The 27,942-nt window shown below is 34.1% G+C and overlaps 1 protein-coding gene across 5 annotated transcripts; it reads left to right on the top strand.

Annotated features, from left to right (window-relative positions):
• The first annotated feature begins 89 nt into the window (after positions 1-89).
• On the top strand, positions 90-27,942 carry LOC137496680 (uncharacterized). 5 transcript variants are annotated; one of them, XR_012387090.1, is made up of 8 exons: positions 318-538; positions 18,719-18,803; positions 19,723-19,776; positions 20,006-20,095; positions 21,816-21,869; positions 23,061-23,079; positions 24,377-24,595; positions 27,341-27,942. XR_012387090.1 is itself a non-coding variant. In XM_073916573.1 (7 exons), the coding sequence occupies exons 2-7, from the start codon at positions 18,719-18,721 to the stop codon at positions 27,511-27,513; spliced, it is 675 nt and encodes a 224-aa protein (XP_073772674.1). In that variant the 5' UTR covers positions 106-538; the 3' UTR covers positions 27,514-27,942. The 5 variants fall into 5 exon arrangements, 3 of the variants coding, with proteins under 3 accessions (XP_073772674.1, XP_073772675.1, XP_068080406.1); XM_073916573.1 differs by lacking the exon at positions 23,061-23,079 and having other exon boundaries at positions 106-538; XR_012387091.1 differs by lacking the exons at positions 18,719-18,803; positions 23,061-23,079 and having other exon boundaries at positions 90-538.

Below are 27,942 nucleotides of genomic sequence, written 5' to 3'. Positions count from 1 at the left end.
AACTGGTAAAACCAAGCGGCAACCTCCCGCTCTCTCTCAGGAAGCCAATACGGAAGTAACTAAAACTGCAATTCATCCGAAATTCCGCTAGTCGTGGCTGCTCCTGGCTCCAAAACAGAGCAAATTTCAATTGAGCCCACTTTTAGAATGGCCAACTTTACAGCAGAAAAAAAAGGTGTTTACAGCCTGGTACAAAAAAAGATTTTGGTTAATACAGCTAATATTACCCTTCATGACAACTGTGAGGGGGGTGAATTTTTTTATAACTCATCCGTTTCCTTTATATTAAGTTTGCATAATTAAGGGCGTGGCCACTTGAGTGACAGCTAGGTCTCGCTGGTCGCCGTCACGTCACCTCAGCTGAATCCTGCAGATTAGCCACTGAACTCGGCATATTTATCGTATTTCTGTGTTGTTTTATGTGGCTTTACACAGTCAACTGCCTTTTGGATTTGTTTCCTACAATTATCAGATGGCTTGGCATGCTGAGTGCACTTAATTGTGCTCACAAACCATTCATGTGGCCTCCGCCTCCCATGTGAGTAAAGTTATATACTTATATACCATCTCTATACATGTATTTGTTTTATTTAAGATCATTTATCGTTTATATTTATATTTAGAGCTGTAATGCACTTCTGAATCTTTCAGATTGATTAGCTGTAGGCTCTAGGACAGTCATCTGAAGCGTTGTCATAAAGTGTTATGCAGGACTTCATCAATAGTCTTACATTAATTAACACAGACTATATCTGAAGTGTTTGGAAGTAATTCGCGTTTTCCTCCTGTTGAAAAACGTCATAAGAACATTGTTTAGTGGCTCAATGTATTACAGCAGTGTTTTTAAAAGTCTAAACACTTTATTTATATAGTGTACAACCAAGCACAAGTGGTCAGAATACTAACGAGTCACAGGTGATAAAGTATTAAGCGTTCTCCCAAAGTAAAGTGTGTCTGAATCAGGTCCAAGCAAACAGTCTGCAGGTGTCTGTAGCTCCGCTCACTCTCCGCCTCTTTGCCCTTGTTTGGTATCCTGCCGTGGGTGTGATGACGTGCGAACAAAATGGCGACGGTTTGCCGCGCCTACTTGTGGCTTCTTTTTTTTTTTATTTTTTTTTATTGAATGCTTGAAAAACAATAACAACAAATGTCATGAATTAAACAGCAACAATCCAGGGGTTTTTAGTCATTTAGTCCAAGATAAGTGCCAAGTCCTTCATCAAAGTCCTCGTTCGTATTGCTTTTAAGTTGGTTGATCCTTTAATACACTCAAAATACATTTTCATTTCAATTTTAAATTTAGGGAAAAAAGGTTTACACTTGCTCTTGTGAATATGAAATTTGGCCAACAAAAAAACAAGGTTCATGAAATAGGTATTATTTTCCTTTTCACAATCATGGAAACCAAAGATAACATTCTTATATGTAAATTCAAAATCTGCCTTCACATAAACTTTTATAAAATCAAGAACATCACACCAAAATGACATTGAATGAGGGCAAGTCCAAAATAAATGAACAGACGTCTCAGGATTCACTAAGCAAAATGAACAGTTGGTGTTAATATCATTCTTAAGTCTTTTAAGATTACACTTGTCTGGATAGCATCTATGAATCAGTTTAAAGGTAACTTCTCTTATTTTGTTTGTTATAAAAAATTTGTGGGGTAATGTCCAAACTTTCTTCCAGGAAATATCATTCACAAAACCATTCCAATATGACATTACATAAGGTACAGTAACAAAATCTTCCTGAAACAGGGCTCTTATTTTCTTATTGCATTTTGATTTAGATAAAGAAAGGCAGTTTTTACCAATAAATGTTTTCCAAAGGTCCGCTGAATGAAAAGTAATTGGAAATGAAAGTCCTTTAAAAAGCATAAAAACACCTTGTGGAATAGCATCAGCAACAATAGCGAAGTCTTTGGGGCTTACGGGAATTCCGTGCTTAACTAAAAATTCAGAGTAGTTACAAAGTAAACCCCTATCGTTGAAAAGTTGAGACACATAAATTATATCATTTTTAAACCAGTTATTGAAGAATATAGATTTGTTTTTATACAAGATGTTCTTGTTATTCCAAATTATATATGAATGAGGTGTAAAATTGTGTTTAAATATGAGGGACCAAGTTAATAACATTTGCCTATGAAAATGGGACAATTTTATGGGGATTTTCAAAATATTATAATTACAGATTAATAAAAATTTTAATCCACCTAATTTGGAAAAAATTACATTAGGGATCAGATTCCATATAGACAATGGGTTATTGAGACAGTTCTTTATATAATTTATTTTAAAGGTATTGTTTAATGTTGTGAAATCAAGAAAGTTTAAGCCTCCTTTCTCTACAGTATTCCCGAGTACAGATTTCCTAATAAAATGAGTTTTATTCTTCCAAACAAAGTTAAGGAGCATAGTATCAATTTTTTTAAGAGTGGCTGAATCAACATTTAAGGAGAGAGCAGCGTATGTTAACCTTGATAAACCTTCAGCTTTAGATAGTAAGATTCTACCCTTTAAGGACAGATCACGTTGGAGCCACATATTAAGTTTTTTCTTTGTTGTTTCAATTATTGGATTAAAATTTAAAGAGCCTCTTTCTAATTCATTTTTTGTTATTATAATACCTAAATAAGATATCTGATTTCTGATTTTAATATTTCAAATTTCAGATAGATTACATTCTTTGATGGACATTAACTCGCATTTTGAAAGGTTCAAGGATAGGCCTGATGCTTTAGAGAATATCTGGATATATTTAAGGGCTACAGCAATTTGATTAACATCTTGCAGAAAAAGCGTGGTATCATCAGCCAATTGACTGATGAGAATTTGTTTGTCAGCTATACGAATACCATTAAGACCACTATTAGATATAAAGGAAGCGAATATTTGGGAAACTAATAAAAATAAATAAGGAGACAATGGACACCCTTGTCTTATACCTCGTGATAAATAAAATCTGGGAGAAGTGCCATATTTTAATTTAATTGTACTATTACAATTGTAATAAAGTGTTTTTATTGCTTTACAAAAAAAATTACCAAAACCAAATTTTTCTGCTGATTTAAAAATAAAATTGTGTTCAATTGTATCAAAAGCTTTATAAAAATCTAGGAAAAGAATAAAGCTATTATGTTCCACCAACTCATTATAGTCCAACAAATCTAAAACTAGCCTGATGTTATTCATTATGTGTCGCCCCCTCATGAATCCTGATTGAGTCTCATCTATAATAGTATCTAAACAATTTTTAATTCTTTTGGCAAATATTGTGGCAAAAATCTTATAATCATTGTTAAGGAGTGTGATGGGTCGCCAATTGTCCAAATTGTTAAGATCTTTCTTAGGTTTAGGAATTAGTGTGATGACACCTTGTGTCAACGTAGGAGGTAAAGTTTCTTTTTCAATACTTTCTTTAAAAACATTAGATAAAAATGGAGTAAGATCATCAGCAAACAATTTATACAGCTCTGCTGTAAATCCATCACACCCAGGGGCTTTATTATTTTTTAAACTCTTAATTGCACTTTGTATTTCTTCCGAAGTTATATTGCCATCACAAAATTCAGAGTCAGAGTCAGATATAAGCTTTAAATAGTTAATTGAGTCCATAAATGAGGAAGAAGTATCCTCTGAGCATCTTGATTTATAAAGATTTGTATAAAAGCTAGCACTAAATTCAGCTATTTCCTTAGGATCTTTAACAATATTTCCATTAATACGTAGTTGTTCAATTGTTGAAAGGGAATAATTTCGCTTTTCCAGTTTAAAAAAATATGCAGAATTAAGTTCTCCCTCTTCAAGCCATTTTTTCCTAGATCTTATATAAGCACCCCTAGCCTTTGATAAGTATAAATCATCTAATTTTGTTTGTAAAGCTACCATTTCAGATTTTTCTTCTAACGACATGACATCGAAATTAGAAGTTTTAGATAAACTACTGATCAGGCTGTCTTCAAGAATCTTTCTTTTTTAAGCTAAATCGGCTCCAACTTTTCTTAAATAAACACCAATTTCAAACTTAAGAAGCTCCCAATATGAACAAAATGAATTTTGAGTTGTGGCTGTTTTCCAATATTTAGCAATTAACTCTTTAATTTTATCCTTTACATCATCTGATTCTAATATCAAGCTGTTCAATTTCCACAAAGAGGCTCTCTTATGATCCATTTTGTAATCTGCCATTAATGGTGTATTGAGTAAGATAGTTTTGTGATCAGTCAAAGGTGTACATTGAATGCTAGTATGTAGATCAAACTTAGCCATATCTTTTGAGATTAGCCAAAAATCAATTCGGGATTGACTTGAGCCACTTTTGTTGGACCAGGTATACTCCACATTATTAGGAAATCTCTCTCGCCAAATGTCTACCAACTCAAATTTGTCTCGTAGGTCTAACAGAGTTGGACTTGAACAAGCTGCGCTTTTTGAGGGATATCTGTCTAATAAATTGTTAATAGATACATTAAAATCTCCACCTAAAATGATAAATGCCTTAGGGAATTTGTTTGACCAATATGTAAGCTTTTCATCTAATTTATCAAAAAGAATTTTATTATCTGTTGAAGTATTGTATCCATATATATTCCCAAGAATTACAGTTTGTTGGTTAAGTGAAATCACTAATACGAGAAAGTGACCCAAGCTATCTGAATCTGACCCTAATATCTCCCCTCCATATTTATTTCTGAAGATGCTTACACCAGCCGAGTGTTCTGTGCCATGTGAACACCAAATATCATTTCCCCACTGAGATTTCCACCACCTGTAATCATCATTAGTAGAATGGCATTCTTGAATCAAACAAAAATCTGAATTGTGCTTTTTAGCGAACAAAAAAAGTGCTTTCCTTTTGACACTATCCCTGAGACCCCTGGCGTTAAAGGATATTAATGACAATGACATTTAAACAGGAACACCAGGAAAACTAACTAAAATAAAAAAGAACCTGTGAAGCAAAGAAAATCTACTTGTTTATATTACTTATATCAAAGACAGGCAATCAACGACAAATACCCACCCGGGAATAATCTACAAGTAAAAAAATAACTACTGTACAAGTTCAGTAAATAACTAACATTGTTATTGTGGTTAAACTTCCTAGAAGTCTAGAAAAGAGCCAAGACTTATTATATATGATAATAAAAATATTAATAAAACAAAACATTTGAATAATAATAAAAATAAATAAATAATAAAATAAATAAATAAAAAATAAATAAAAAACAATAAGTTATCTAATAGTTTAGATTCATTTTTGTGCAATAAGTTTAACACTTCTTAATAAACATATGTATATACGAAAATAAAATAAATAATAATTAAAATAATAATAATACTAGATTTAGATTCACTCTTTACATTTATAAGGCTAATTGCTAACAGAAAAGGTTGCTTTTTGAGCAAGTACCATGCTTTAAATGTTAGCTGCTACATCTTTAGCGGTCAGTCTTTTACCCTCAATCACAGCAAAAGGACCGTGAAAGCCAGCTCTCTTCCCCTCTTGTCTCGCTTTCTCTACCATCGGCCACAGGAGAGATCTTGCATCCTTATCTTGCTGTGAAAGATCCTCAAAGATCTTAATTTTCTTTTCCTTGAGATAGTTTGACGTTTTGGCATCATTCCAAACTCTGTCCCGTTGTGATCGCGATGAAAACAGGACTATGATGCGGCGAGGGGATTTTTCTGAAGCAGATCTCGGTCCTAAGCGGTGCGCGATGTCTACTCCGACGGGCAGCTCTGCTGCGATGTTTGGTGAAACCTGCTTAAAGAGGTCGATGATCATCTGTTTTACATTCTCCCCTGTTTTTTCTGGAACGCCAGCAACACGTAAATTCCATCTTCTCTTGTATGCGTCATTATCATTACACCTCTCACGAAGTTTGTCATTGACTTTCTCTAGTTTTTCGATTTTTCTTTCAAATTCTTTGGATTTTTCGTTCAGGCACTTTACTTCTTCACCTTGGAACTCGAGGGAGTTGATTATCTGTTTAATAGAATTTGAGTTTTCAAGTACCGTTTTTTCAACCCCATGAATTCGGCGCAAAGTCTCTTCGTGCATGGCTTCCATCCTCTGCAAGAATCTCATTAACGTTGCATCACTCACCGAAGGACTGTCAGAGCTTGGTTTACTTTTTTTGGCAGGATTTGGTTCGGGTGTTTCAGGTAAAGACACAAATTGCCCAGGCTGTATATCCATTTCAGAAATTATATTTCTTCTTGCATAGCTGTGTATTGCGACTACGGTTTCTTCTTTTTCGTCCATAGTCTTTGCAGCAGTTTTAGCAACACGTTTAAGTTAGCAAATATAGCTACCAAAAGCACTCGTCTTTCAAACTCAGCAAACAGAAAACTAAAAAAGAAAATAAACGAATAGAACGATAGCTTTTTAGCTCATAACTTTTGAAACATATTTGAGTTAGTTCCTGAACATGAACTTATTCCCGGGTCCGAGCAAACTTTAAGAGCTACAGCAAAAGCAACTTGCTACGACGCCATCTTGGCCCCCCACCACTTGTGGCTTCTTTTGCGCTCTTTAGAAACCTATGGGTGACGTCACGGATACTACGTCCATATATTTTACAGTCTATGGGTAAAACAAAACTATAGGTATTGTAAACTAAACATTTGTATTTTTTATTCTTTATTGTAAATGGAAAAGGTGCATTTACACAAAATGAAACTTTTTTTAAAAAACATTGTTTAATAAATTTATTTGATGTTTTATATTTACTGAAAATAAATTGACACATACTGTAGCAAAATGCCTTTAAATAGTTTTTGAAGGAACACATTTGACACTGTTAAGGTACAAAGTGTCTTTTCACTGTAGTGGTACCTTCATAGATCAGATTTGTACCTTTGATGAAGGTACAATTTTGTATGTGCAGGTTTTAAAAATTAAAACGTACATTTTGGTTTCCACTGGTACAAAACATGTCACAAGTACAAACTGCAATGGTATAAATTTGTTTCTTTGTCCCAAGGTGCAATTCTGTTTCAAAAAAATGTATTGCCCCAGTGACAAGGGTTTGTACCTTCTTTGGTACAACATTGTATCTTTTTTTATACCCTATGTTACAGAAGGGTGTCAGGGTGGCACAGTGGGTAGCACAATTGCCTCACAGCAAGAAGATCGCTGGTTCAAGCAGGCTGGGTCAGTTGCCATTTCTGAGTTTGCATGTTCTCCCTGTGTTCGCGTGGGAACATTCATAGACCTATACTAAGAATACTTTAAGTTGTTTCTTAACTAAGTATAAGTTAAGTTTTTTTTTTTAGAACATAAAAGTACACTTAATACACGTAAAGGTATGAGTTATAATTTAATTCCAAATAAATCTTACCTAGCACAAAATTAGTTAGTCCAAAATAAGATTATTATTATTTCAAGTTACAACACATTTGAAGTAAGCCTATTGACAATTAGCTTGGCTGCAAGAATACTTAGCATATTTGTTATGGGTTTTTCTTCACCAGAGCAGGCTTTAGTTAAATTACAGAATTTAAGTAGTTTTTATAAAAAAATTGAGTAATCTGCCAATTAAGAAGTATAGATCCCAATAAACTATTGACTTTTCTGTCAATTATTAAGTTGTCTAATAAGTTAAGTACACTTAAGTGCAATATTAAGTACAATTCCAAAAGTTATAAAGTAAATTTCATAAAACATAAAAAATACATAAAACGTAAACAAAGTATAATTTTTGTTGTTTATTTTGTCTAAAAGTATACAGTTGAATAAACTTTTTTTTAACCATACATGAGCATTGGCTGAGCGGTCCGTGTACATTTTGTTCATTTGTTTTCCATTTTCAAACGGAATAAAGGAAATGGAGAAAACGGCCGTTTTTCCGTTTTTCTTTTGCTCACGAGAAAACGAAAAAACGAGATTTTGGCTGGATTTTCGTTTTTTGGTTTAGGGTAGGAAAACGGATAAACGACTTTAAAATTCATTTTACACATGTAGGCGGTACTGAAACGCCCACTTTCCTCTAATTGGTCAACCAAATCTGCGCTCGTGACGTCACCCTCAAAATAAAAGCCTTACACGCAGGCTTTTAATTATTATTATTTAATTATATATATAAACAAAGTTTACATATTCTATCATTTGAACCACACACAGTTAGCAGGCTTACATTCATTGCGTATGTATAAATTAAATAAAAACGTAAAGCAGTATTCTTAGACATTTGTCATTAAAATAAGGTCATAGTTCACTGCCAAGCTTCTTGCTGCTGTGCACCTGATGCAGAGCAAAGATAGCCATTTCCGAGGAGCACCTGGTTTGCATGATTGTTTCAGAACAAGGGCTTTATAATAATAATAATAATAATAATAATAATAATAATAATAATAATAATAATAATAATAATACTTATTATTATTATTATCATTATTATTATCAGTTACTAGTGTTTTTATTGTTTGGTGTGTTTTTTTTTCTTTCTTTTTAATAGTTGTTAGCAGAACCAGAATAAGAACACTTTGGGCCCTGCCATAAAAACAAAGGGTACCATTTGTTTTCATTTATTTCTTCCTATTTTAATTATATATTGTAATTATTTATTTGATAATTAATACTATTTTATTGCAACGCCAAAGTAGGCCTGTCTTATTATTTTTTTTTATTATTAAATTTGCTGTTATTGTAGGCTAGATGGCAGGCTTTAAATATTTCAAATAACATTTACTCATAACCTTACTAATTCGAGAGCCGAACCTAAAAAAGTTTAAGTGCAATAAGCCTTTACAATAAAGGGAGCCGCAATGCATATTTCTAGCACATTCTTTCACTCAACAATTATTGCTGGAATAATGAAATAAATTTCAAATTAACTAATTAAACACATTATAGTTGATAAAAAAAAATTGTGTCTAGTAGTTCCGACAAACAGATGAGCTCGCTACATGTGCGTTGCGCTAATAATTTGACATTTGCTCTTCTTGAGAAAGTGCTACAGAGGGCCCTGCTATTTCACATATAAGGTTAGTGATAAGTATTTTAAATTAGTATTGCACATTATTCATTCATTTTCTTGTCGGCTTAGTCCCTTTATTAATCTGGGGTCGCCACAGCGGAATGAACCGCCAACTTATTTAGCAAGTTTTTACGCAGCGGATGCCCTTCCAGCCACAACCCATCTCTGGGAAACATCCACACATACACACACACTTATACAGTACGGACAATTTAGCCTACCCAATTCACCTGTACCGCATGTCTTTGGACTGTGGGGAAAACCGGAGCACCCGGAGGAAACCCACGCGAACGCACTACACTACTGAATTAGACACACAATCTCAAAAAAAAAAACTTGATGCTTATTTACATTATCTAAAGTCATTTCTTACGAGGTAGGATCTGTTGTTGTATTATATATTTTCGTTTTAATATGCAAATAATTTTCGTTAATTTGTAATAGGCCTATTGTCCCTCATTGCATAAAATAACCAGCCTTTGTATTCAATATGTTTGTAAATTGTCCATCCAGTTTGATGCAAGCTAAACAACATTTTGGCCTGTTTTGCTTATTAAATGAGTGATTTTCACGGAGAAACAAATCATCCATCCACACAGTTTTGTATAGGACCTGTGTGAACAAAAATATACACTTCATCATAGCCTATAGGAAAATGTATCTGTTTAGAACCAATTTTGTGTTGTATAATTAAAAATATTAAAAATACAAAAAAAAAAAAAAAAAGGAATAACATTTGAAGTGCAATGCTTCAAAGATCCAATACGCTGCATGCAGAGCCAAAACAAAAACTGCTTTGTTTGTTTAATAAAATAATAATATGAAATTAAAGTGAAATAGTTCCATAACCTGTATTATAACTGTAGTCACTCTAGATGACAAATCATCCGTTGCGCCGGTCAGTTTCACCTTTAATCAAGAATGTGCCAGAACCAAATGAGAATATTTACAGATTACCTCGGAATGAGACCTCGGTCTGTGAAGGATGCAGAACACAGAAACTCGTTGAGAATGGAGATGCATGTTAGATGTTTTATATCCCTTTAGATATTGTAAATAAACAACAAGTTTTTATAGAGATTGTGTCATGTCTTTTCTTTAACGCACGCGCTGAACAGCCCCGAAAAGGCGCCTTTATTTAGCCTGTAGCCTAAATAATAGTTTAGATTTTATAACATATAATGTTCCATTACTTTAAATGTATAATGTTTTTTAATATTTATGGATTATATAAAATAGCTAGTTTATATAAATGCGCTCTGATCATTCAAGGATTATGCGTTGCATATTCTTCTTATTCTTCATTATGGCTTGATCCGTAAATTGTGTATTTTATAAACTGATCGTTTGTAAGGACTAAGCTATTAATAACTGTAATTCCTCGAATGGAAAAGTCTTGATTAAAGAAAAAGATAACTTAATTCGACATATGCGTATAGTGCGCTTAATTCTGCGCGCATCGCGCGCTTTACCAAATTATCTTTTTATTTTTTATGCACTATAAATGCATCTGGCAGCACCGAAAAGAGCAAATGCCAAGTTATTAGCGCAGCGCACAGACAGCTAGCTCGTCTAGTCTGAACCAGGGGTTTTCAAACTATTCATTGCACACCGATCCCATTGCATTTTATTTAGGATAAACCACTTATTTAAAATTAATTAATTAAAAGGTGCGTACTCTCCAATACACCACTGAATTATAGTGTCATAATATTTAATAATTATAAATAAGATAGACACCTGACCTCCATTTAATAAACAATTTATTTGCCATACTCTGTTAATTTGAAGTTTAAAGTTTAAATCATTTATGTTAAACTTAAATTATTTAAAAACTTAAAAAGACTTAAATTTAGTCATTTAAGACATTTTAGGTCATAAGTTTACATACATTGACCGTTGCATTTAGTAGGCCTATTCTGGTCTAAATAAGCTTTTTGCATCTTAGGTGTTTACACACACAAATTAAGCAGTTTATACGTACATTTAATGTTACTTTGAAATTACTTTTGATGCAATAAATAATCCTAAATAGTTGAAAGTGTTAACATATTCTTGAAATGTAGTTATTTTATAACTATGAAATTTATTACTAAACAAAGTGAATCATTATGAATTTGCCAAGAAATAATCCACTTTACCACTGTAAAGCAATGCCCCACACTCACTAGAACGGTAGAACCTGGACTGTATAATATGTTATTTATGTAAAATAGAGAAAATAAGCAAGATGCGCAGTCTCATGCAGCCTTAGTGAAATATAGCGCGTGACAGCAATGAACTAAAAATAAAACCACCCTTGAAATGCTGGCGATCTTAATTTTTTCAGCTTACACTGACTGAGAATAATGTTGCACTATTTTATTAACAAATAATTAGAATGTTTTTTTTTCCTTCAACACATTCATCATTACTTTTGCCTGTGCAAGTTTCTTGCGCGCGCTTGAGCGCGAAGGCATCTATTTTCAGGTGCAAGATGCCACTTTGGGTGGCACCAGCACACTCTGCCACACCTGTGGCTATGTCCCTGCTACAATAATAATAACAACAACAACGACAAAATATTAACAAAAAATAATAATAATAAGACAGGCCTACTTTGACGTTGCAATAAAAAAGTATTAATTATCAAATAAATATTTACAATAGGCAAAAGGCATATATTAAATTAAAATAGGAGAAAATCCAATAGAAACAAATGGTACCATTTATTATAGCCCCATGCAGGGTCCAATGTGTTCTTACAACCATTGAATAACTAAGTAAATAATAATAACAATACTAATAATAATAGGCCTAATAATAATAATAATAATAATAATAATAAATTATTATTTTATACAGAGTAGGCTATTATTTAGGCCTACAATAGCTCTGAAACAATCATGTAAACCAGGTGCTCCTCGGAAATGGCTTTCTTTGCTCTGCATCAGGTGCACAGCAGCAAGAAGCTTGGCAGTGAACTATGACCTTATTTTAATGACAAATGTCTAAGAATACTGCTTTACGTTTTTATTTAATTTATACATACGCAATGAATGTAAGCCTGCTAACTGTGTGTGGTTCAAATGATAGAATATGTAAACTTTGTTTATATATATAATTAAATAATAATAATTAAAAGCCTGCGTGTAAGGCTTTTATTTTGAGGGTGACGTCACGAGCGCAGATTTGGTTGACCAATTAGAGGAAAGTGGGCGTTTCAGTACCGCCTACATGTGTAAAATGAATTTTAAAGTCGTTTATCCGTTTTCCTACCCTAAACCAAAAAACGAAAATCCAGCCAAAATCTCGTTTTTTCGTTTTCTCGTGAGCAAAAGAAAAACGGAAAAACGGCCGTTTTCTCCATTTCCTTTATTCCGTTTGAAAATGGAAAACAAATGAACAAAATGTACACGGGTCCGTGTACGTTGCGTTCATTCGATTTTTGATCTTAAACGAAATTTAAAAAACGAGGAAACGGCCGTTTTTCGTTTTTTTATTTGGCTACAAAAAAATTAAATAAATGGTTTTGGCTCGATTTTCTTTTTTTGGTTTAGGGTAGGAAAACGGATAAATGACTTTAAAATTCATTATCCACATGTAGGCGGTTCTCATACGCCCATTTCCTCTGATTGGTCAATCAAATCTGGGCTCCTGACGTCGCCTTCAAAATAACAGTCCTGTAGTCTTCGTCCTCTGCGGATCAGCACACAGGCATTTAATATATTATATTTAATATATAATATATTAGCAGTATTATTAGACATTTATCATTACAATTTATCATTACTGTTATAGTTCGCCGCCAAATTTGCTGCTATGCACCTGATACTGAGCAAAAGATTTGAGAGCAGCACTTGGTTTGCACGATTGTTTCCAAGCTAGGCCTATATAATAGTAATAATAATAATAATAATAATAATAATAATAATTAATTATTATTATATAGTTTTTATTGTTTAGTTTTTATTTTTATAGTTGTTAGCAGGGCCAGAATAAGAGTTCATTGGAACACACACACATTTTCTCTCACGCAGCAAGCCAATTCCTTTCGAGACTTTTGCTGGATTAATGTCGAGTACATATCTGTAAATTAACAGTTTTCAGTATTTTGTGATTTTTTTATTTTTTTTATTTATGTATTAATTTATATTGTCTGGGCTGGTGTTGTATATTATGCTACAAAAACTTTGTAATAAACTGTCAGTGCATTTTCTGTTATTTTATCAATTTATCTTTAGCCTATAAGCTGGACATCTTACTACAGATATGAGGGAGGCGCAGCTAGGCGCCGTGTTTCACTTTGGCAGCAGCTGCAGGTGATGAGAATGATGCAAGTAGAATCCAACTGTCAAAGAGAACGATGATCTTAATTTTTTTTTGTTTAAATAACTGTTTAACATAATACACTAAATTTACATATCATTTGAACCACATACTACATAGGCCTATGCCTGATTCATCCATTGCTTATGCATAAATTATACAAAAACATATAATTATAATTATTAATTTTTTATTTACCAAATCTGAGCTCCTGACCTCGCCCTCAAAATAATAGTCTTGTAGTCCTCTGTGGATCAGCACCCAGGCATTTAATTATTATTATTTGATATATATTATTAGACATTTATCATTACAATTTATCATTAAAAAAAGTTATAGTTTGCAGCCATTTTTGCTGCTATGCACCTGATGCTGAGCAAGATTTCCGAGCACGACAGTTTTACGATTGTGATCTGCACCGAGGAAAAGGCAGATGACATAATTCGTAAAATAATAACTTTAAAATGTAAATGTTTGTAATACAGAAATTACAGGGAGCATAGGCCTATAATTAAATCCTTATTAGCAAAACAATTCATCCACAGCACTGTATAGCAGACCGGCCCTAACAAAAAAATACACTTCATATAGGCTTTTTTTGTTGGAAAGATGAGCTTTTTGGAACAAATTTTGTTTGGTATAATTTGTATAAGTAAGATATCTTATTTTAATGTATTTTTTGTTGGCCAGTTAACTACAAACAACAATATTTAAGGTCCCCTATATAGGCCTGGCTTCAGTGCCAAAACACAATTTTTTTGTTAAATAAAATAATAATATAAATAAAATTAAAGTGAAATATTCACTGTTTCAGAGTAGCCTAAATTAAACTGTATTGGCTATTAATATCAAAATCATCCATTGCGGCTGTCAGTTTCGATTTAATTCCCTGATTTGAATGAGCCAGGACAGCCTTACAAACTCTTTGCAGCAATGAAGGTATTCCCCGGTTAACTCAGTTTGAAAAAAATATACAGAATTTGTATTGAAGCCTGTATGAATGCACTGATAACTGTACGGTTCTATACCACCTTAAAGGATATATTGATGTCCAAAGAATAGAAGAAGAGTAAAGAGGTCAGACACAAGTTATTATGTTTAAACAATGTATTAATTTCTTTATGATTAATGTGTAAACATAATCATCACAATACAAATCAAACAAAATAGCATAGGCCCACGTAAATGGTAAACAATTATCACATAAGAATGACAATAATTTTAATACTGAGAAGTTGTAATATAGTGATGAAACAAGTCCCATAGTTTTAGAGAATAACCTTATAAGCGATCACTTCAGCAGACGATCCGTGGAAGTTATGCCATTATGCAACATTTGCCGGGATCGTATTTTCATATTCCATGAACGTATAATGTAAAATGAGGAGTTATTGTGTTAAAACAAGTTATCAGATGAAGTTAAATGTTGCTGTAAATTTTTATGCAGTTGCAGGTGATTGTGTATGTGTGTGGTTATAAAGTTATGTCAAACTCCGAAGCAAATCACACCACATCTTCTTCTCATCTGATAAGATTCAGTCAAACTGCTTGCTCTTGGAATGGTGTGGTTGTAATCTTGTTGGCTATAATTCTTTAAACTGTCGACTAAGCATCGCGATGTGCACTTGCCTTTTCCTCTGTTCCTCTTCCGTTACTGTGTCAAATACATTCATTGAACTCGCGAGCGGACCTCTAACCACGCCCACATAATAACATAACAGGTAAAGAATAAATGTACAGTTCGAAAACAGAATAATTAATCAATCTTTTGTAAAGAATTATAGTGATATGCAAAAACATATGCCTGAGTGCACTTACAAAACAATTAAAAATCTTATATTCTTGAAGGAGCCGTCTTTGCTTTTTTTTATGAACAACATCCTCCAACTTGTGCAGTAAACTCATTGTGAGAGATTGCGCGTGTCTGGCCACGATGAAAGATTTTTATATCCAAATTTGTGCCAGTTTGTCAAGATACACATTTTTAAAACACCTTATTATTTTTCAGAACGTAGATGACGTTTGCATAAGCAATAATAACTGATCCTATCACCTGATCCACCTGATTAAATAAAAATGTAGACTTTAGCGCTTAAAAAATACTCCCATATAATGTAACTCTTGCGAATTCACGGAGTAAACTGCTGAGCTCTACAGTAAATCTATTAATAATGTAGCGTAAGTAATACATTTTAAAGTGTTGTTTTGAAATATATTTCTTTGTTATTGAAAAAAGCCAGAGAGAGATGATGATGATGGTAAAAAGAGAGAATGGTAAAAAAATACATTTTGACTATTTAATTTTGTAATATCCAAATAAAACACAAAAGGCAGTGTTCGGAAACAGCCATATGGCCAATTAAAGTATTTAATTAATATTCGGCTGAATTTAAGCTTTCATCCTTACATGTACGCATATCCATCTATCCATCTCTCGCTTTCTCTCCTATTGTTAAATAGGTCTTGTTTTAATTACATCACAATAATACGTGAAAATAATCACGTATTTATAAAGCTGCGCCTAGCTCGGAAACAATAATGCAATGTGCTGCTCAGAAATGGCTTTATTTTGCTCAGCATCAGGAGCATAGCAGCAAGAAGTTTGGCAGTGACGTTAATTTAATGTCAAATAATTATACTGCTGTTTTTATATAATTTATGCATATGCAATGAATGTATCAGGCATAGGCCTATGTTCTAGTATGTGGTTCAAATGATACGTAAATTTGGTGTATTATGTATATTAAACAGTTATTTTAAACGAAAAAAATAAAGATAATAGTTCTCTTTGGCTGTTGGATCCGACTCTTGCATCGTTCATTTATGGGACCTAATATCTGCTCTGTGGACTTTTGAAGTAATATAATGTTTAAGAAATAATATAGGCTATAGATAAATTAATGTAAACACAGTTTATTACAAAGTTTTTGTAGCATAATATACAACACCAGCCCAGACAATGCAAATAAATACATAAATAATAAATAATAAAAAAGTAAAAATCACAAAATACTGAAAACTGTTAAAACAGATATTTTGTACTCGACATTAATCCAGCGAAAGTCTCGAAAGGAAGGCTTATTATTATTATTATTATTATTATTATTATTAATATTATTATTATTATTATTATTATTACTATAGGCCTAGCTTGGAAACAATCGTGCAAACCAAGTGCTGCTCGCAAATCTTTTGCTCAGTATCAGGTGCATAGCAGCAAATTTGGCGGCGAACTATAACAGTAATGATAAATTGTAATGATAAATGTCTAATAATACTGCTAATATATTATATATTGAATATAATATATTAAATGCCTGTGTGCTGATCCGCAGAGGACGAAGACTACAGGACTGTTATTTTGAAGGCGACGTCAGGAGCCCAGATTTGATTGACCAATCAGAGGAAATGGGCGTTTTAGAACCGCCTACATGTGGATAATGAATTTTAAAGTCATTTATCCGTTTTCCTACCCTAAACCAAAAAAAGAAAATCGAGCCAAAATCATTTATTTAATTTTTTTTTAGCCAAATAAAAAAACGAAAAACGGCCGTTTCCTCGTTTTTTAAATTTCGTTTAAGATCAAAAATCGAATGAACGCAACGTACACGGACCACGGACCTATGGGACTGTTGAATTCAAGCTTTTGCATGTCTGAAAAAAAACGGAAAGGATGTGTTGAAAATATCAATGCTGACTGCACAAACATTTAATAAGGAACTTAAAATAGACTTACTTGTAAATGAATATAAGCCATGACGACAAGCTGAGTTTTGATTTCTCAAATAAAGATCCAATTCTCACAGTTCAACTGGTTTTCTTGCCCCGGTGACTTTTATGTCTGCATGTCCTATAAGGGTCAATATTTCCAAGTAAGTTCGAACTAAAACATGCATTAAAAACATTTTCATCAAAATATATAAACTGACCAAAACTCACCAATGAAAACCGTCTGACTTTCTATGATTTCTCGTGAACTTCATGCCATGACCACACCTTGAGCAATGTACTCTGCTTGCCAGTAACCTTTTGCTTTGAAGCCATTTAATGAGGTTGAGATTCCTTTTAGTAGATGGTTTCTGAGTTTCAAAAAGCAAGATTTTGTCAGTAGCATTGTTTGTGTTTTCCTCCAATAGACCGAGTTTGACTCGCAAGCGCGAAACTCCCGCCACCATTATAAATCGCCCTGCCTAGTAAAGTGAATCGCAGCTCTTTTTAAGGAACCGATCATTTGGACAACTGGACATTTAGAGCCGAGATTTTCGGTTTCTAATTTATGAAAATAAACTCGGGATTTATGAGTTTATGTGCGCTATTGTCATTAAACAAGAAAGTAAGGAGGAAACAATAGACAGAAAGACAAAATCTCTAAGATTTAAGTCGACTCTTTGTTCACTTTAAAGAATCGACTCAGTGAGCCGACTCATTCGCAAATGAAACATCGCTAGCCCCGCCTATTTCGGCCTAATTCGGCAAGATACAATGGTACGACCAGGGGCCTGTTTCAGAAAGGAGGTTCAACCAACTCGGAGTTTAAACTTGAACTCTGAGTTGATTTATCGAGAGATTAAAAACTCAGAGTTTTTGGTTTCAGAACAGCTGATCTGAGTTAGATCAATCAACTTTGAGTAGACCAACTCAGAGTTAAGCGCGCACACCGTGACTATAAAAAGACATTACCAATAGAGCGCAGATATTACGAGTGACTATGGCAACATGTTAAAAAAAAGAGATCACCATTTCTTTCTCCGGCTGAATTTGATCTGCTCATGCAAAGTTATAGCAAATATGAGCGTATATAATTAAAAAGAAGCAGCCATCAATGAAACAGACAGTTAGCGTGAGAAAACAGCTGCTCAAGTAAATGCATAATTTTTAATTTAAAGTATTTAAATATTTAAGTATAACAAAATAAGTAATGTGTGACGTTTATAATTTTTTTCTAAACTTTTATACACGTTTATCAGTTTTAATAGATTTAACAGTGTACTTGTGTGTCTGCCTTTTTATTGATCAAGTGATGTTGATGTAACATTTAGAAGGTAAGCAGTGCTAAAAATACTTTTTAGAAAGAATAATAATCCCATTAATCTAGTAACAGTACATGTCAAAGGTTAAGCTAATTATTTATGAATAAAGGACAAGCCTTTCTCGTAGGCTACGTGACTTTGTTCTGTGTGTGACAAAAATGTAGGCAATATCTATGTTTCCATCAAAATATATTACATAAATTTGTGCAAAACTGGAATAACACCTAAAAGATGCGAATAAAGCAGCGTTTTCATCCAACTAGTCAAAGAGAACAAAATCGTCACTTCCTGATTAACTTGCGCCAAATATCAACAGTAAAAACAGAATTTACTGCGGTAGAAGAAGCTGAGCCAATTATTTTTTTATTTAATAAATGTACTTGTGCCTCAGATGACAATGCTGACACACAATGAACACGTGGGGGCGTTTGAAGCCATGAGACGCGGAGATCTTTACGCGCTCCAGACGCTCAGAGGTAATTAATTATATACAATAATACTAATATACAAACAGTTATGGCATTTAAGAATGACCTAAACAACATTTAAGATGTTCTACTGTGTGCTCAGTCTGCTGGTTTGTCCATTCACACAAATTTTTATCATCATCATCTCTAACAAACCTTTAATGCACATACTGTAATTTGTTCAGTAAAAGTGTTTCCTTCGTAGTTTATGCGCATCTTTTCTTATAAAATAAAAGTTTAGCCTACTCATTTATGCACATGTTTTATTATGCGTATTTTCAAAAGTTTCCATCAATTTCCATCAATCATTTTTATGCACATCTCCAAAATGGGCTCTAAAATAGGTGTGTGGAGACGTAAGGCTAAGGCGAGAAATACCGCTTCATCTTTAAAAAAGGGGAGGAGAACGACAGAAACTCAGAGTTTAGAAAATAAAACCTGGCCCGTACCAGGTTAGATTCACAGAGTAAGTTACCACGGTAACTGACTCTGAGTTAAAGTTACCTTTCTTTCAGAAACAGGCTTGACTTACCCTGCTTTGTCGAGTTTAACAAACCTGTCATTTTGAAACGGAGAACCCAGAGTTTCTCTCATTTCAGGGTTAATATACTCCGAGTTTTCACTTAACCTCCTTTCTGAAACAGGCCCCAGGTTTGTTTGCAGTATTTGCTACATCAATGTAAGCAAGGCCTATTTGTGTACATTAAAGAAAAGAAAAGACAAATTGTTGAATTTAAAATATATATTTTTAATCTTGGAATTTTTACATTTAATATTAATCAGCTAGTTTTATTAGCCTGACTGGAAGATACATGACAGCCCTGTGGCATCAACATGTTTTTTCGAGACCTAACAGTTGTAATTTATTTTGTATACTTTTTATGCAATTCACCTTTAATCAAATTGAGTTTATTTTGCTTACAAATAGTTTTACCTGCACGCAAAAGGGGTCAGTCGAAAAATCCATCAAGCTTATCAGGTGGTAAGTAAATTACTTGCATGGTTCATTTTATAATTATCACTCACCACACTTAAATTAATTCCTTTTGGATTTGTAACTGGAGTCAATTAATGTTTCTTACAGATTATGCAGTGTTTTATGAGTATACCTAATCTATTTTTTTTTTTTTGTTGTATGCGGTACTGAATGCATTTCCAGGTATTTACCCACCTCTTCATTTTGTTCATGTTGAAATTTTGTTTTCCCATAGTTCTACCAATTTGTAAGAAGCCTAGAGTGGAAAGTGATCCAACCTGCTCAGGTCTTCAGCCTGCTGAATCATTAACCAGTGATAGAGCAGGTTTGTTTGCAATGTTTTCCACATAAATATAAGATGTATGTGTACATTACTGTAAAACAAAGACAAATTGTTGAATTTTAAATATTTTTTCAATCTTGTAATTTTTAAATTCAATATTAATCATAGATTTATTATCCTGATTGGAAGATACATGACAGCCCTGTGGTGTCAACATGTTTTTCGAGACCTGAACAGTTCAAATTTATTTTGTATACTTTTTATGCAATTGACCCTTCGCTAAGCCGCGCCCAAAAACCGCCATCCACCAATCGTGACTTAGCAACTGTAGCTACGCGCAAGGGCTCTGTCAAGCTTTCGAGCGAGTGCATATAGATTGTGCAAATTTGATACCCGGTCTCCTTAAAGTTTGGAGGGATGGTGAAATTTTTTTCCCCTTTTCAAAACCTAAAACCCAAGAGGAGAAATGCCAGCGTGGATCAAGTTGTGTAAGGGGCGCTAAAGGAGCGGAGCTAAGTTGGTTTTGTTTTGATATTCCTGACACATTCAGTGATAGACAGACAGCAATAACTCACACACCTCTTACCATAAACAGATCTAAACTGTGTTTCCTACAAAAACACATAGCTGGTTATGTTTCACAGCTGTTTTTCCTTTTTTTTTTCGCTCGATATATTAAGTAATGCTCCGTTTAAGCCTCCGCCATAACGTTAGTAACTTAGTCATACTAATAGTGAATAGGTTATAATGACATGAGTTATTGATCCGGAAAATACGAATCTGCGAATCTGTTGCTAACTTTACTGAACTTCATATTTCCATCTTATTTCAAGCTATGAATATTTGAAATTACAAATCAACAGAACAAAACCGAGATATGATCACAAACTGAGCACTTGCCATCAATATACTGTACCAGCAGCTGTTTTTCATACATTTTTTATAAAAAGATCACACAAACATACTGACAGTTATAGGTAACTTACTGTACATTATTATGGGTCATTGATGCTAATATTCGGCACAAATCCATCAGTTTTCCTTTCTGGCTCTTCTATCTGTGAATGAATAATGTAAAAGCACTGTCCATGCATGTTTCCTCGCCGGTTAGTAAGGCTATATTTCATTACACAACAATTAATCAGGGTTTTGGCTAAAAATCGAGAAATCATGGTTTTATTAGTTATTATTAGATTATTTTTAAATTTCACCTCTCCTGCTGAGCATGAGCTAAGCCAGGGATGGGCAAACTTGATCCTCGAGGGCCGGTGTCCCTGCAGAGTTTTGTTCCAACACTAGTCAAACACACCTGAACATGCTAATCAGTGTCTTTAAGATCACAAGAAATCTATAAGCAGGTGTGTTTGATTAGGGTTGGAGCTAAACTGTGCAGGACACCGGCCCTCCAGGACCGAGTTTGCCCACCCCTGAGCTAAGCTGTTGAATGGTCATCGTATAAGGTGGCTAGGCTAAGGTAGCTTCAATTTTGATTGATTTATTCTCTAATCGGTTGCCTATTATGTGTTGAATATACCCCTGTAATTGGGGGTATATATTTGTCTGGCTTTCTTGGATATCTCACCTGTTCACCAAAAATGACATTATATCCCTGGCAATGTCAGAAACCGGCGCACACACATTGAAAAAGCCGTGCCAGGCACAAAAGCTTGACAGGCGTAGCAACAGTAACTAAGGAGGGCGGGGCTTAGCGAAGGGTTCATTTCCTTTTAATGAAGTTGAGTTTATTTTTGCTTCCAAATAGTTTCACCTGCATGCAAAAGGGTTCAGTCCAAAAATCTATCAAGCTCATCAGGTGGTAAGTAAATCACCTGAATGGTTTATTTGATAATGTTAATCATTTGGGCGACACAGTGGCGCAAGAAGGATGCTGGGTCGCAGGTGTGTGAATGTTTCCCAGAGATGGGTTGCGGCTGGAAGGGCATCCACTGCGTAAAAATGTGCTGGATAAGTTGGTGGTTTTTTCCGCTGTGGAGACCCCGGATTAATAAAGGAACTAAGCCGACAAGAAAATGAATGAATTTCTTACTATGTTAAATAAACCTACTGCCTACTGTAGCTGAACAAATTAAGTTTTTTTATGTTGATTTATTTTGTTTTAATTTTATAACTATATAGAGATTAATGTCATTGCTGTGAAATAAAATTTGAACCATTAACCATTATCTTAACAGGGTTTTTCATGGTTGCTGAATGGCATGGTTATCCACACACAGTAAAGAGTACCCTAGTACCCATGTGATTTGCCAGCCCTATATTAATATTTTTTCATTTTCTTTTTGGGTCACCACAGCGCAATGAACCGGCAACTATTTCAGCATATGTTTTACGCAGCAGGTGCCCTTCCAGCCACAACACATCACTGGGAAACATCTATACACACTCTTTCACACACAAGCACACACTATGGTCATTTAAGCATACCCATTTCATCTTTTCATCTATACCACATGTCTTTGAACTTGTGGGGGAAACTGGAGCACCTAGAGGAAACCCACGCAAACACAGGGAGAACATGCAAATTCCACACAGAATTGCCAACTGACCCAGCCAAGGCTCGAACCAGCGACCCTCTTGCTGTGAAGAGAACATGCTACCCACTGCGCCACCGCATTGCCCCTATATTAATAATACATTTTAAATGTATAAAAATAAACAGTTTGTAATTTTTTTGCTCATATTTATTTATGAAAAAAAACAATCCTTGTCAGGACAGATAGTAAAAAAAAAGCGATTACAACTTATTTTACACAACATCACAAAAACCAAAGTATATTTGGAATTAGAAAAAAAAAAAGGAAAAACTCATAAAGTTAAAGTTAAGTTTTACTTATAGCAAAAACTTTCATGATATTTCATATTATGTATATCACTTATATTACAATCGATATTGACTTCTTATTCTACTGTTGTCATAAATGTATTTATATTTTAATACATATAATTTTTTTTTTTTTGTTTTGTTTTGTTTCTTCAAACTGCTGTACAGCCAACCTGGGACACGGCAGGTTTGTTGGTAGTCTTTTCTAAATATTACTTCGAATATTACAGAAAAAAATAATACAAATATAGTTACATTTAAATTTTTTGGTACTTTTTGTTTTACACTACTTGTAAGTCTTTTAACATGTTGACTTAAAGCGATAGTTTACCCAAAAAAAAAATCTGGTTAATTTACTCACCTGCAGTGAGTTGTTCCCTTCTTTCAGTAGAACATTAAAGAAGATGTGATTTATACACATCATTCAATAACGATAGCTAATAATATTGTAAATAATGTAAACAAAAATTTACACGGACTGATCTTTTTTCTTTACAAGACTTCATTATGTCATGACGAGCCAAAGCTATTGATTTGTACTAGTTTGTATGTGCATATTTTTAATCTGAAAAAAAAAAATCCCTGTTCGGTGGCATTATACAGTATGAATCGCTACGGACTCAGCTAAAAATCTTCCTAAATGTTCTACCGAAGAAAAAAGGCTGGTAACACTTTATTTTGATGGTCCATTTGAGTATTAGTAGACTGTCTGCTTAATATCTGTTGATACTGCTCGTTCAACAGACATTTAACTCACTATAAGAAACTTTGCAAGTGCATGTCAACATACACTAACTCTAACCTTAACCCCAACCTAACAGTGTACTTATAATCTAAAGAGATTGGCATGTAGATGTATCTAAAGAGATTGGCATGTAGATGTAATGTAACTTAAAATCAACAAACGGACCATCAAAATAAATTGTGACTAAAGGCCTCCTACATCTTGGATGACCTGTGGTTGAGTAAGTTAATTTTTTGGGTGAACTGTATTTAAGTATACATGTTTTTTAAATGATGCCTAGTTCATGTAAGATGCAATGTGTAGTCATTCAGTCATTCATTCGAGCAAAGTTACATAACTGGTTTCTTTTCTAAAAGGAGCACCCACTGCACAATTATCTCTTGAACAAGCCAAAAAAAAATTAAATTCAAAAGGAGAAGATACTTCATTTGCAAGAGAAAGTTGACTTTCTGATGGATGACAGGAATTATCTCCGTTCAAGACTGGAGGATGGTTCATTTTTGTTTCCGTGTTATGCTAACTTTTGTGTGTGTGTTTTTTTTTTATTAAGGTAACAATATTTTACATACACTATCATATGAATGGTTGTTGACCACGCTCACGTATTTGGCATATATTATAAAAAGATTAAGAAAAAGAAATCCACCTTTTTTAAGTATCACTACATTAAGTGTATTTATATTATTTAATGCCTTGTAGTTTTATGTTCTCAATACATTGTATTTGTTCTCTGTCATAGCCCTTAGTCTGAGGTGTGAAACTGTTAATTCACCTGCCCTGACTGCATCATCATCCACTATTGTTACATCACAGAAGAATCAGTCCACTGATACATCTTCAGATTCATCAGAATCAACAGACTCATCAGATTCTGAACCTACAGCAAAGAAGAAGAAAAAGGGTAAAAAGTCAAAGAGGCAGAAGAAATCCAAGACAAAAATGATCGATATTAAACGAGGTATGTTTTTCCAAATTTAATTGTATAGTTTATCCAGAAATTCAAAGTCAGAAATTAAAAAATTCTGCCCTTACGTGATTTAAAGTACTACTTCTAACAAATAATATAATTTTATCATTAATGGTATTAATTTTACTTTTATTATCATTGTAGTAGTAGTAGTTGTAGTAGTAGTCATTGTAGTAGTATCGATTGTAATTGTGATTATTGAAGTAGTAGTTCCTGAAGTAGTTGATGTCGTTGGTATAGTGGTAGCAGAAGAAGTAAAGGTGTCGTTGTAGCAGCAGTAGTAGTAGTAGTCGTTGTTGGTGTAGTAGTTGTAGTAGTAGTAGTCATTGTAGTACTATCGATTGTAATTGTGATTTTTGAAGTAGTAGTTCCTGAAGTAGTTGATGTCGTTGGTATAGTGGTAGCAGAAGAAGTAAAGGTGTCGTTGTAGCAGTAGTAGTAGTAGTCATTGTTGGTGTAGTAGTAGTAGTTGTAGTAGTAGTCATTGTAGTAGTATCGATTTTAATTGTGATTATTGAAGTAGTAGTTCCTGAAGTAGTTGATGTCGTTGGTATAGTGGTAGCAGAAGTAGTAAAGGTGTCGTTGTAGTAGTAGTCGTTGTTGGTGTAGTAGTAGTAGTTGTAGTAGTAGTCATTTTAGTAGTATCGATTGTAATTGTGATTATTGAAAAGTAGTTCCTGAAGTAGTTGATGTCGTTGGTATAGTGGTAGCAGAAGTAGTAAAGGTGTCGTTGTAGCAATAGTAGTAATAGTCGTTGTTGGTGTAGTAGCAGTGTAGTAGCAGTGATTGCGGTAGAAGTAGTATAAGTAGACATTGTTGTATTACCCTACGTTCACACCGAAAGCTGCGAGAGCGTCAAAGTAGCTGGAAGTCATTCATTTTCAATGAGAGCCGGCGGCGAGGAGCAGCGTGGCGTGTCTTCGCTTCGGCGTGAGCGTCGAGGAGAGTTGAAATGAAGTCAAATTTATGGTAATGAGCTATGACACGGTTCGGCGGCAAGCAATCAGAATGAAGACGTCCATCGCTTGATAGCAGTTCAGAGAACACAGACCTGTGAACTTTGGTTCCGACCACAGTTGTTCCCAAGGGTTTGGTTATTGCGGTCGCCGGATTTCCAATTATTTACAATTTTTTCCTACAGGAACATACATTAAATAAGTTACTGGTGAGTTACTGATGTTCATTAATGTTATATAAATTTATCTTAAAAAAGCGGGAATCTCACGCGATGTGACAGTACAAAACAGTACTGCTGCTTCAGGATATTTCAGACATAAGGACATATTGGATAAATAGAGCAAAGCCACACCACACGCAACTTGATCTTCCATTGTTGTATGAATTTGATAAGAAGTGCGCAACATTTGCACGCTAGAAACATGTTTTATGCAGGAATGTAACTGATATGCTGCAACGGCTCCTTTAAATACGAGATTATTGTAGCGAGTTTTGATGCTCTCGCCGCCGGAGCTGAAGGCAGAGAGCGTTATCGCCAGGGCGGCCAGAGCGACCTTGGACGCTCTCGCCGCTTTCGGTGTGAAAGTACGGTAACGCTCTCTGCCTTCAGCTCCGGCGGCGAGAGCGTCAAAACTCGCTAATATATAAATAATCAAACCCTTGGGAACAACTGTGGTCGGAACCAAAGTTCACAGGTCTGTGTTCTCTGAACTGCTATCAAGCGATGGACGTCTTCATTCTGATTGCTTGCCGCCGAACCGTGTCATAGCTCATTACCATAAAGTTGACTTCATTTCAACTCTCCTCGACGCTCATGCCAGCGAAGACGCTCCGCATGGCTCCTCGCCGCTTATCGCCGCCGACTCTCATTGAAAATGAATGACTTCCGGCTACTTTGACGCTCTCGCCGCTTTCGGTGTGAACGTACGGTTATCGCCAGGGCGGCCAGAGCGACCTTGGACGATCTGTTTTACTTATATCTGCGATACTTGCTTCATTTATTGACTGTTATTGTTCCTTATGTATGTACTCTGACCTGTCCACCAAGTTACCTTTACATGCACGCACACACAAACACACACACACACACACACACACACACACACACACCTACCAGTACATGACTATATTGTTGTTTTTGTTTGTTTGTTTTTTATTGTTTTGTTATTGTTTTTTGTTGATGTTTCTTTGTATTTGTATGATCCCAATTTATGTACCTTTTTGCATATTTTAATTAAAAAAATAACAAATAACATAATTATTAATATAAATCATCCCCACTTGCAGGTTAGATTGTTTTCATAGCAAGCATTTTTGTTTAAAATGTGTTTTATAGTTGTACAAACAGATGTCTTGCCTAAAAAAAGCTGAATTTGAGCTGTAGATCAAAATCTACTCGATATCTAAAATATAGGCCAAAAAATGACTAGTCACACTTGTTAAACTAGACAGGTTTAAATTAATGTGAAGTTTGTCGAGTTAGTATTTACAGGTCATAGTTCCAATCTCAAGTTTGGGGTTAGTACTATTTTGTTCTTAAAAACAAGGTTTTCTGTTTATGAAGGCTGCATATATTTGAACAAAAATAGTTAAAAAGGTGTGAGAAAAAAAATTACAACAGAAAATTATATATTTTTTTTGCTTTTACAAAAAACTGTGTTGTAGGTAAATATTGATGTAAATAATCCCCCCCCCCACCACCACAAAAAAAGTATATTTAGACCTAAGTTTATAATATCTAATTGCAAATAATTTGATGTTTGTTTGTTTTTTCTGCAGTAAGAATCCCTGAAGACTCCATCAATCGTTACAACAAAGTTTTGCAACTGGTTAGGGATGGTTTAAGTAAAGCTGAAGCATACAACAAAGTCAAGATCGACAGGAACACAATTGTAATGCAAGTGCCCATTGCTGAGTTGGCAACAGCAAACCCACCGAATTCAAGTCTTTAAGGGCAACCTTCAAGAAGGGTGAAAGCGTTCAAAAATTTGCCAATCTCTGTCTTACACGTTGTCTTGCTCAGTCTAATATGGAGATAATAAAGCAGTTGAAAGAGAGCAATGCCCTGCTTGATATTTTTAAAAAGTGAGTTTTCATCTGAATTATGCCAAACGTGAACAAGACAGTTTTTGTTTTTCACAATTCCCAACGCTGTATGTTTGCATTGCTGCTGTGTTTATTTATTTTTTTGTTTGTTTAATTGAATTATTTAGTTAACGCAGTCTTTGATTTATATAACATTTTGATTAATGTTGATCTGAACTTGAAAATTTGAAAAAAAGTTGTGAGATTAAAATGATCTGATCTAATAATTCAGTTGATTTACCTGACTGTTGTATTTAGTAAGAGTGCAAATAAAAGTTCTTGGTGAATGTTAATAA

The sequence above is a fragment of the Danio rerio genome, chromosome 11 (assembly GCF_049306965.1).
Source record: "Danio rerio strain Tuebingen ecotype United States chromosome 11, GRCz12tu, whole genome shotgun sequence".
Classification (NCBI taxonomy): domain Eukaryota; kingdom Metazoa; phylum Chordata; class Actinopteri; order Cypriniformes; family Danionidae; genus Danio; species Danio rerio.
The sequence above is the reverse complement of the archived record's forward strand: the minus strand, read 5'-3'. Positions and strand labels throughout refer to the sequence as shown.

Bases quoted from the DNA above. Each gene is read 5' to 3' on its own strand.
- LOC137496680 (XM_068224305.2), top strand. From the start codon at position 19,629: ATGTTTTTTCGAGACCTAACAGTTGTAATTTATTTTGTATACTTTTTA. The intron at 21,870-24,376 runs GTAAGTAAATCA...TCTCTGTCATAG, and splicing joins TCTATCAAGCTCATCAGGTG to CCCTTAGTCTGAGGTGTGAA. The intron at 24,596-27,340 runs GTATGTTTTTCC...TTTTTTCTGCAG, and splicing joins AATGATCGATATTAAACGAG to TAAGAATCCCTGAAGACTCC.